At 39.8% G+C, this 12061-nt stretch overlaps 1 protein-coding gene across 1 annotated transcript in view; it reads right to left on the reverse strand.

Annotated features, from left to right (window-relative positions):
* Nucleotides 1–1631: 1631 nt before the first annotated feature.
* Nucleotides 1632–12061, reverse strand: part of FNBP1L (formin binding protein 1-like) — a gene marked incomplete at its 5' end in the record, with an annotated part of 27215 nt that continues 16785 nt past the window's right edge. Inside the window, 6 exons of the mRNA XM_010180881.1 lie at nt 1632–1885; nt 2953–3111; nt 3504–3652; nt 4129–4223; nt 4670–4802; nt 5415–5524. Coding sequence (XP_010179183.1) covers nt 1878–1885; nt 2953–3111; nt 3504–3652; nt 4129–4223; nt 4670–4802; nt 5415–5524 — 654 coding nt within the window. The remainder of the gene's footprint in view (nt 1886–2952; nt 3112–3503; nt 3653–4128; nt 4224–4669; nt 4803–5414; nt 5525–12061) is intronic.

The raw sequence follows: 12061 nt of genomic DNA on the forward strand, positions 1-12061 counted from the left end.
TTAGCCAGGCAAGCCACAGGCCCTTTAGCAGATAGATAATACACAGATCACATTTCCTCCTTCCCTCTAACTTGAAAATAAAAAAGCACTAGGTTCAAAAAAAAAACCCCAAAAAACAGAACAAAACAAAACAAAAAAACCCCAAACCCCCCAAACCCAAAAAAACTACCTAAGTAGTTTCGTCAGTATTGAGTAATGTCACATTATTATATAAATAACCCTGTATACAAGCTCCAAAAATCTAAACTTTAGAGTTTAATAGCCCCCATGATACACTAGGTCAAGCTGTGTAATAGTGGTATACATAACAAAAGGAATAAACCTCTACACAAGTCACTCAAATTCAGTTTTACTGGTAGTACAGTTCCTAATAACACTGAAATTAAAAAGAATCCAGCACTGCTGCATCCAAATATTGCTTCAGACCCCAGAAAAACAGGATGTTTTCATTGTTGTTTCGTTTCCCCAAACAGCAGGTGGCTGGGTTGACAAGCTTGCTTTGATACAAGTATCCCTCCCTCCAACACCTCTAGTCTAATTCTTATCACCCTACCAAATCAGGTATGATCTACTTATTAATAGAACCACAAAAGGGAGGCAAGACAAGATAAGCAATAGGGGCACTGCAGACAACTATATTTACACGTATAAACATATCCAAATTTCAGTTGTTTACAAGTAAAAGTGCACATAGATCATTACGAAGTATCACTCAAATTTCAACTGGTCCGTACAATGAAGCATCACCTGGAAATGGCCTAGCACTGCGGTAATTCAAATTGGAACTTCATAGTGAAAAAACTAAAAGACGGTTTCCATAAAAATATTTTAAAAAAATATTAAAGTCAAATGAACGAGATACACGTTTCAATGTATAAAATTCATGATGCACCATGTATCCAGTAAAAGCAGAGCTCTAGAAAACACCTACCGTGGCTACCTCAGCAGCTGCAGCACTGCGGAAAGAGCTGAGACACAAAGCCCTTTGTGGGATACTGTCAGTGGTAGTGTTGGCAAACAACAGATTTAGGCACTCTAGTTTAAGGCAGCATTTGAATGGCAAGTGGTTGACTTCTGAAAACAGTCAGTAGCTTGCAGTGGTGAATCTCTCTGGTGGTGTTCCAGGTTTTCAGTGCTCACAACAGGTTACTGAAGTGCTGAAGATGGACCACAGTTCTAGGAGTTTCTCTTGATTGCATTGTAGGCTAGAGCTGAGATGTAGTATTTCCCCAAATCAACACAAATACATTATGGTCTCATCAGTTATGCCAAAAAACTGGAATGTAATGATGGTTGCAGTGGTATAGTTATAGCAGCATACATGGATACTGGGATGAAACTCTAGTGCTGAAGATATTTAAACAAAATGATTTGTTACAAAATAAGACAAGCAATGATGGCCAAGTGTTATGCAGACGTGCCTGACTGTCCTAGGCATGCAGGAAGAGGTTAAGGGCGAGCATGGAGGTGGCACAGGCAGACTGATAACTGATGTATGGTTCTAAATGACTGTCAATTAGAGTAAGTTGGAAAAGAGCGTAACTGAGATAGATAACCAAAACATAGCACAAGCTAAAATACAGTTTGTGCATCTGGGACAACCTAGGACAACAAAAATAAAAGCAATTTTAGGAGCAGTAGCCTTTTTACTGTGGTAATGGAACTCTATTTGCCTGCACAAATTGAAGAGTATGTCATACATCCTTACCTATGTATGGAGATGCTAAGATGTTAGTGACTAATGTATGTCTGCATGCATTCATGCAACTAGCTTTTCCCCTTGGGCCTCCCCGTCTAGTTCCCCACCCCCTCCCACACCCCCCAGCAGCTGCATGTAACCTCCTTCAAGATCTCGCCCATTTTCTCAGAAACCCGCTTCAGGAACCTGCAGTCCAAGAGGAAAAAGAAAAGAACAAAGTTACTGCAGGCCTTTAGAAGACCGAGGAGCCTGCTCAGTTCTAACAGGCCCTTCTCAGCGGCTACACGTTAGCCTTGTACTGTATTAATTCCACAAACTCGCACGAGAAATAGAGCTTTTTACATTAACTTTTTTTATGCCTAGTAATCAAGTAGTGCGATGCAGTTTCCAATCCTCAGTGATTTAACAGTGAGGGGTAGTACTGTACATTTATGACCTTGATTTCAAACTAAACATGATGCAATTGAAAGACTTCTCTTACAGGCACAGATAAGAACATAAAATCATTCCCTTTTCAGGAGCAGAGAGGTTTAAGTAAGACATCAAGCATTACATGTGGTCTCTTTGTTCAAGGTATCTAGAGTTAAAACAAGGAAGTTGTGTCCAATACACAACATTCGACATTACAAGTACTGAAAAGGAAGGAGAGAGGCAGGTCAGTGGACTTTCTGTCCTTTAATCGTAATGGTTTTTTTTCCTGAGTACTTTTGTTGAGCTTTCAGAATCAGAAAACATTTTCCTGTTAAAGAAGTGAAAGCTGCCAAGTATTTGCTAAGGAAGGAAATTAATAATTTTCAGTAACTGAGTTCAGTTAGTTATTAGAGGAAAAAACCCTCTGGTTTAAGCATCTAGTTTAAGTCATAAAAGTGAGAACAGTAAATCTTAAGAGATCTTTAAGACTAAGTAATTTTTCAGTTCTCTATAAAAACAAAGTCTTCTATAGAACAAACAGGAATCCTGGTCTTTTACAGTTTAATAGCTGAACTGGATTTAGTGCTTTGTAAAGCAGGATCAGTTAAACAAAGCAGAAGGCATTGGTCAAAGTTACAGACCAGTGTAAGATGTATAATTTAACGGGGTCACCTCTGAAAAAAAGCTACAGCAAACTCACCCTGCACACAACAGACCATTACTGACTTTGGATATTCTAATGCTTTCCGTGAACCTGTGTAACTTACTGGTTTTCCACTATTTTCCCTGGGGAATGTACAACTGAAAGCTGCCAGTTTACTGTTAGATATAGGTTACTGCACCTTTGCTGTTTTTCTCTAGCGTTACATCTATATATGATGTTGGCACATAGCCTTCCTCTCCATTATGTCTTCGAGCTCTTGTCCACCCATCTCCTTTGTCCTCCTCAATAATGTACAAGATTTCCCCTTCTTTCATTGCTAGAGTGCCTTCATTATGACCTGAGAAAAAATAAGAGGCAAAGAAGTCTCAGTGTTCAGACAGAATTTCAAGTCATCTTTTTCCCAGGGCAAAGTTTCCAGATTATATGTAAACAGGAAGAACCAAAAATCTGTGCAAGAGAACATATGGTCAGACAGGCTTACAGACAACAACCCAGTCCAATTTGTAAAGCTGAGTATTTGCCAATAGCTGGGCTAATATTTATCTTAAAACAGCACAAGAGTACTGCTCATGATTTGAAGTGATTTAGAAAATATTTCCACTGATCCTATAAGCAACTAGTTGCTCATACACCTCATTTACTTTAAATCACTTTAAATTGTCCTCTCTCTAACAAGTAATCCATGCCTTATAGTCAAGGAATCACAGTGGCCGAGCTAGTTAACCTTACCATCAAATGGATATATTGCCTTGCAATGTCCTATAGCTGGTAATGGATCATCATCTTCAAACTCATCATCAAACTCATTTGGATGTGCGTGTTGCTGCGGTGGGCCTCGAACCTCCTGATTTGCATCATCCGTGTAACTCCCTTCAGGGCTATAATGCAATGACAGGAGCGTGAGGACTCTGAAAGGTCTTGGCTCTGAAACTTGGAACATGCACACACAGCAGAAAGGGCAGACTGTGGATCCCGCTCTAGGAATGCTTGTTAGCAGTTTGTATATTTACTGATCTCATCAATGCTCAGGCTGAGTTCTGCTATAAAAAACAAATGGGAATTTGACATACCTGTCCTTACAGAGCATGGAAAACTGGTGAGCTTTACACAGTGGAAGACAGCTTTAAAAGGCACTGCTATTTAATGAGCGGGTGTTTCAATTAAGACTCTCTATTTGTTTTATTGTTACCATAATGACATGACGTGACCTCTAAAATTCAGAGCCATTAAGATTTTCCTTTGGAAGGACATAAATTTTCAGAGGATAAATAACAACCATCACCCACTGTTAACTATCAAAGAGCTGTACCAATTCTAGCATAACATACAAAAGCAGTAGAGATAAAATAGTGACCTCTCTCTGCCCTGTGTTACAAGGTGGTTGATATCGCTGCTGTGCCTCCTGTCGCTTCTGGCTGCTACTTTACCTTCAACTTCAGAGAGCCAGGCCTTGGGGAAAAAAGACAAACATTGGTGTCAAAGAAAACTTGGCTCTAAACCTGCAAATACCATTTCACAAATGCCCTTAACTGCCTGCAGTTTACTTGTCAGTACACAGCCACACTGACTGCGTACACATGTGAAGTCTCCTAATTACCTTGTGCTTAGCCTATACTCCATACTAACCTTAAGGCCAAAAATAATCTTTAACCACATCTGAATTTCAGAAGAAGTGATTAATAAGAAATTCTTCTGAACAGTTTACATCTTTAATAATGTACATCCTTGTTCTAGCTAGATGAACATACTTGAAAATACAGCATCCCCACAAAAAATTGTATGAGGAGTGCTTTCTAAAATCAAGTATTTACTGGGTGCTGTATTTATAACCCATAAGGCAAACTACAATTTTACCATTCTTTTACATTTTCCAAAGAATTGTTTGAGAGTCTAACCTCATTCTTGTGTATTTCCATCCGAAGACGGTCCATGTTGCTCATAGTCTCAGTTAATTTTGGTTGCAAACTGCCTGGATCACCCATCTGGGGATTTTTTTCATAAACATCCTTCATCTTGATGAGGGCATCTCTAAAATAATACAAAACCCGACAATAATTAGAAAAATTACATACATCAGTACTGCTTCATTAAAGCTAAGATGATGTATATGAGATCCTGACCCATAATTAGACTCTAAGCACAGACATCAGGAAGCCCTGCTCCCCTTTTCCCATTCCATCGTCTCAGCACTTTTGCTGCCTTGCTTGTGTCGTGCACAAGCGCGCAAGGTCTCCAACTGTCAACTCTTCTCTTTCCAGTCTCAGCACTGTTACCCACATTGCTTGTTATACACAATATTCCCAAGCATTCCTAAATATTAATAACATCCTTTTCTTACTGCACTAAGTTGCAGCTCTCCTGCTCAACAGACCTACACATTGGTACTTTTTTTACATGCATGCTTTTAGATCCAATGTTTCCTATGCAATGTTAGGATCAAAATGTGTGTCACAGTAAAGCAGAAGGAAGCACTGCTAACAGAAGCTACATACAATAAACCATGAACTAAGAATTGCTTTGTAATAGCCCGGACAAGCATCTCCTCTCCCAGCTTCTGAGGACACTTTTGGCTTAGGTAAAGGACTCCAAAAGAAACAGAAAGAGCGAGAACCATGACAAAACTCCAAAAAACGCCCTCACTTTTGGTCTGTTTCCTTCTGTAGTTCTCTGTTGAGTTCATCGATTCTCTGTTGCAGTTTCTTGCGTCTCTGCTCTGGAGGGAGGTGGCTGAAGTCTTCTAGTGCAGGGCCCTGCAAGCAGAAATACTGTGAAACAAGAGACAGGCACACACCTGGACAGCTGAACTGACATACCCACACACGGACAGTGGTCACTGGAAGCAGGATGGACCTTCTTAAAAACTCTACTTGACACACAGCTCTAGAAAAGATCGCAACAGAATAAATGCACCTCCTCCTGCCAGATCCTACTCCTCTGAATATTCAAGGCTCTTTCTGCCTTCTGTAACAGTTGGCTCACAGACGTAATTCAAAATTTTTAGACCTTGTTATTTCTCTGAAAAGCTGAGCCATGTATTTCCTATTACATCCACTGCACTTTAAAGCAGGTTTAGAAAGGACAGAAGTCATTACTACAGAGTCATTTCAGTCAGGAAAAAAACAAATCTAAGATGTGTACGTAACAGTAATGTGTATATCATTTATTCCTTCTCTGGGGTGCATGTTCTGTGGTAATTTGGATGGGATCAAAAGGAAAATGCTGTATTTTGGACCTCTGTTACAAAGTAGTATTACAGTTCCCTTCCAGAGTTCAGCACTCATGCTAGAAAACACACCAAAACGTACAAAGTTCTGATGCATTTTACCTAAACTAGTTCATAGAGCACAGAAAAAGCCTTTACAGCATCAAAATTTTGACTTAAGTTTGTTAATCTGAATCAAAACTTTCTTAAAAATTCCAAGTCACCTTTTTCATTATAAAAAATAATGCTTCAGGGATGGGAAAAAAACCCCTCCTACTTTCCAAACTTCTTTTTAATTTCTTTTCTTAAAAATAAAACCCACCACCACCACAACCACCACCCCTTAAGACCACCTATTTTTATGAGTCCAAACCCACAAAGCTTTGCCTGTAAACTTATGCCAAGATTACAAAGAGGATGGAAGTGTGAACTTGGGTGTGAAAAGCATGGGAAGAGATTTTTAAGTATCTTGCGAGTTTGCTGTGAAAACTCTGGTGACAGACGCTGAGAGTGTTAAGAAGGAAATCCGATACACATCTTAATAACAGAAAGTTAAGTCACATCATTTGTGTCCCTGCTGCCTAAGATAGCTGGTTTTCACGCAAGAAACCCACTTGCCATTGCAGTGACCCTGCAGGGAGGCAAACCGAACTGAGAGCACTTCTGTCAGGAAGAGACTTGACAGTGCAGATTCTGACACAGGCAGCCCTGGGCTCAGGTGCCAAGGTTCTATACCCGCCCCCTTAAGAGCTTCTTGCTCCTCAACTTCTTGGATGTTTTCCACTAGTAAAATCATAATCTCACGGCTTTTTAAGAAGGGAACACAAGACACCATATAAGGAGAGAAATCAAGATAAATAAAGCACAAGTGTTTCTTTCTGGAGCTAAAAAAAAAATTATACACATCCTTTTGGGTGCTTTTCCACTACAAAGAAACAAAAAGAGTCGCATCCTCTGCAGCACTCTTCCTTACAGGGCAGTCACAGAGTGCCCTACAGCAGTAATCACAGCAGAGGTCCTTTGGTGAAGTTTTACTGATTTACAGTGCAAAACAACAATCCTGATTAAGGTGTGGTTTTCATTCAATAGATCAGCTTCCTAATACTCCTAAGCACAAAGGATCACCTCCTCTGCAACCTGTCGGGGTTAAATGCAAATGAGTAAATTTTGTGGCATTCCATATTTCTCCTTTACGTGACGTTTGTAATCTTTTCATATACAATTTTCCTGACAAAGAGAAACCACTGAGTATTTAACGGACACAAACTGGAACACAGGAGGTTCCACTTCAATTGGAGAAGAAACTTCTTCTCAGTGAGGGTGACAGAGCCCTGGCCCAGGCTGCCCAGAGAGGTTGTGGAGTCTCCTTCTCTGCAGACATTCAAAACCCGCCTGGACGCCTTCCTGTGTAACCTCATCTGGGTGTTCCTGCTCCGGCAGGGGGATTGGACTGGATGAGCTTTGGAGGTCCCTTCCAATCCCTAACGGTCTGGGATTCTGTGATTTCCATCGTGATGAACTCGTGGATACTGGTCAGCTCTCAAGTTCCAAAATCATGGGTTCGGTTGCAGCCAGATCACAAGGCTCGTTATCTGACATTAAGCATGGATGGTTAAGAAGACTGTGTATATGAGTGGAAAATCTGGAGATGTATTTCAGCACCTGACTCAAAGCAGTTATGATATGGAAACACTTTCAAAAGGTTACTTTCATGCTATCTTAGCAGAAGTACAGCAGACAGATCAGCACGCGGGCTTACCGTCTTCACCGACCACTGCACAGTTCATTTGAAAACAGAAAGAAACGGGAAATTATTCACATGCAACGACCAGTTACGAAAATGCTTAATACCTAAAAAATACATCTTTTAAATACTACTTAAAGATTAAAATTTTAATTTCTAAAAAAAAAATACATTTTACTATAAGCACAAGAAAAGCAAAATACAATAATGAGAAATGCAGTTCTGCTTTTAAAAATTACTGATTTAAAAAATTACTACTAGGTGATAACGGGTAATTAACTCTCAAAATTCTCATACACGCCTTCATTAAACTACTTCTGAATTTCAGTTTTTGAATAATATGCTAAAGAATTTCTATTGTAGGAGAAGAAACAAACACACAGCCAACACTGCACGAAATAGCAGAATTTGATGATGATGAAGGACTGGTCAGCCATATGCAATTAATTTGTTAATTACCGCTAACGATCCACTACCATCACTAATGCAGCAGAACTACAGTAAACAAAGATGTCATTCAAGTTTGGGAGTTAGCAATTTCACTTTCTGAAAACAGCATCTGGGTCATTGCTGCTACCCTAGGAATGTTTTAAACCAGATGAAAACACAGACATTTAAAGAGTAAAGACCTGATCTTCAGAGGAAGCAAACAGAACATGGGATGCCAGGTGTCGTATCTTGGGTTTAACGGTCACAGCTTTTTGAAGCTCAACCATGCTTCCAATGACTTTGGATAACCCTTTCCAGAGCAACACCAAGCAACCTGAAGATCTGCATCTCTGACATTTATGACCTTCAGCACTCGGCTGTTGACTGGGGCGCACACACAGCATTTGAATTTCTAGCAAGTAGGAAAGTAAAGCACCTCCACGAATGATACTTGAGTAGAAACCTCCCTAAGTCCAAGGATGGAAAATGGCTATGGAATAAATTTCTTGTTTCCTCTAAAGTCTTCCAGGAAAACACAAGTAAAATTTATGTGTCACTGTTGGCGATGCATCTGCTTAAGCATCGAGTGGCATTGAGCAAAGACCTCTCGTAAGCACTGACGCTATCTGGAAATGCTGCCATTTCAGAGGAGAATAAGCAGCATGTGACAGCATGATATTAACACAACTTACACTTGCAGACTTTTTCCAAGAACCTATTCTCCAGCTGCTGTTTGCTGCTTTCGCTATACGTCACGCTAGGAAAATCTACCGCATGAAGCACAGAACGAGGGCAGCCTGGTTCTGTGATCTCCAGTGCCTTGAGTGAAATCTTGTGCATTAAGCAGGGCACGTTTAACAAAATAACCAGCGTGGTTGCTGTCTGTCCATGCCAACTCATGGATAAATCTCAACAGGAGCAGAAGGGAATTCACTACATTTGATAGTTCTGCATGTCAGTACCACTTGGACAGCATTTTCCAAGGACAAAACTGTGCAAAACAGCATCATGTACTAGCAACTATTAAGCACTGAATCAAGATATATTATAAAGACTGATGAATGAGATAAAAAAAACCTGTTAGAATTAACAGTATACATTTAAGTTGAAAAGGCACTCAATATGTGATAATGGGGTGTCTGTTAAAATGCTTGCAAGGAATTTCAAAAGATTTAAAAATTAAATGTTCATCCTGAAGATTTACAGGGATTAACTATTAGATGTTGTGGGGTATTCGAGTTAATCCAGATTAGTAAGATACCAGTGATCCTTGCTCACTTTACAGAGTACTATTCTATATCAAATTCATTCACTTTTACAACATGAACAGTGGATTGTCAGAATGAAATAAATAAATGAACATACGGTTTCATTAGGATTCGGTCATTGTTAGGAGATGATGTTTTGCTTTGGGAAGAGGTTCTAGAACTACCAATATGACAAGGGGCTCATTTGTGAGCTGGGCGTCAATGCATTCAGTGACCACCAGCAAGGCAGTGTAAGCAAACCCTGTGCCTAACGCAGTCAGCTCCTCCCTGAGTACCAAAGAAGGACCATTCTTCATGGCCTGAAGTGACTCAGGGAAAGGAGAAACTGTCTTCCATAAATACTTAAGAGAACCACATGAATCTTCTAAAAATCAGTGGTGGTAGAAAGGGTATTTCCAACATACCTGGAGGCCTGAAATATGGTTGAAGTGTTAAGTCATATTTCAGAAAGATTGCAAGGGAGCCTCTAAATCATTAACTTCACTGCAATAGAACACTGTTGTACTTTGATCTCCACGTTATGGTATCAGTAGTCAACTGTTCTTGATGCACGTGGGACAGCAAGGCAATTTTGGTTTCAAAGATCAGAAAATCATGAATTATGTATCATCAAATGCCTCAAATTGTCTGGTTATTTGGATCAATAAATATCATGAAACAGACAAACTGGGCAGCTTATGTTTCACTGACATAACAGGAAAGTGCCAGTACATTTATCACTAGTACTGTAAATGTTGCTAGGAAACCACTTAACATGTCCTTTGTCGTCTTCCAAACAAATTCTATTTGCAGAATATGCCACTATTAATTAGTAATGAACTGAGAAATCTCAGAAGGTGGCACCTGGTAGTAATCTTTGAATAATTTTACCTAAAAGAACCTTGGACAACAAGAACAATTCATCAATCAGAAAATGCAGTAAAATTAGAAAGTTTCAAAAATCAGTATTTCGAAATCTGCAAGCGCTGTGTGCTACAGCGTTTCATGTACAAAATAAATGAAATCTCTCCCTTCTTAGTTCAGTGGCTCACAATTAACTCCTATTTTGCTTCAATTAAAAGTCAGCAAATAAGACACCTGATCTGTCTGATGCTTTTCGCGGTGACTATACACCCAATGATAAATTACTGCAAAAATACGTTACATGATGGTAGGAAAACATTTGTGAATGTGAACAATGATGAAGAAAGGTATCAAACACATGCTGAGCACCCTCTTTATAACACCTTTCTTTCGGCACAAGTATTTAGAATGAGATAAAAGAGTTCTTTTTATTTTGCTTTATTTTGAACCCGTTGGTAACTTCTGTATAACACCAAGTACCCTGAAGATGACCTTAGAGCTGAAGAGTTACTTTGAACAAAGCAAGCCTTATAATGAGGGTGAAGAGCATCAGAAAAGCCACATCACAAACACACTGTTCATAGCCCATCATGCATTTCAACTTGTTATCAAACTTACCCCTCTTTTGAGGCTTCTGAAAGAAGGAATTCTGGGCTTCCCTGTTTTTATGTCACTCATGCAATAATGCACTGGTTCAATGGAGAATATGGGATACTGGGACCCATTAGGAGTACTGGATGTGTATAAACTAGTAGGGGTTAGGGGTGGGGATTGTGGCTAATGTGGAAATAAAGAAAGCAATAAATAAGCCAAATGTTCAAAGTGATTTTAAAATGAAAATTCTGTCTTACAAAAATAAAGTTTCCATCCAACACAAACAGCTTGTAACGTCCCAGACACATTTACACTCTAACTGTACTGGTTTTAAAAGGTTTCTGTCACGAATTCATCTTCAGAGTTATCGGTTGGTACAGTGAATGAAGGAGTATTCAAAAAAGCTTTGGACTCAACACTTCCACGAGACATAGTGAGATCCCCAAGTTGTTTTCTCTTTTCTTAAAACAGCAAGTTCTGCTTTTCCCAGCTTTAGTTACAGCCATTCTGGAAGCTTGTGCATTCCTGTCACTGTTTCTTCCTACCTTTTGTAAGCTCAAACAGAAATAGCAGCTACTTCTATGGAGAGGGACTAAACCAAAAAGTGCGCTCAGTCTCTGGAGTCAAGCTGCACTGCCACCATGGCTGCCTGGCGTTGTTCAGTAGCAGCATCGTGACAACTTCCTCCACCTTCCTCCTCCCCTTTTCTTCAAATGGCTTCTCTCACTTTCTGTCTCTCACACCTCTGCTGCTTTTTCCCAGTTTGATTTTTTCTGTAGCATCTGCTCTGCTGCACAACTCCCTTTCCAAAAGACTTTTATGTCTTTGGCAATATCAGTATCTGGAAGTCAAGACCGGCCATAGTTTCAGCTAAATGAAGGCCCATGAATACCCCAGCTACAATAGATCAGGATCTTTTTCTATTAGCTGATTTAGGAATATCCTTTAAAATCTGTAAATAGTATTTGGAATTCAATATGTATCTCCTGGTACTTTGCTTCCAGTTGCTCTTTTGTAGAGCACCCCTCCATCCTCCCCAAAAAAGGTGAAAAAAGGGACATAATCTTCCATTCCCTCCAGGTCCCTAAGGAAGAGGTGCATGCAGGTGTACACGTGTATGTTTAGCTGTGATTCCATCCAGCAAACAGTGAGGCCGACTCTGAATGCTACGTACACAGCAAATGAACTGGGAAGAAGTAAGAGTAGG

Source organism: Mesitornis unicolor, unplaced genomic scaffold, assembly GCF_000695765.1.
Source record: "Mesitornis unicolor isolate BGI_N332 unplaced genomic scaffold, ASM69576v1 scaffold723, whole genome shotgun sequence".
Taxonomy (NCBI): domain Eukaryota; kingdom Metazoa; phylum Chordata; class Aves; order Mesitornithiformes; family Mesitornithidae; genus Mesitornis; species Mesitornis unicolor.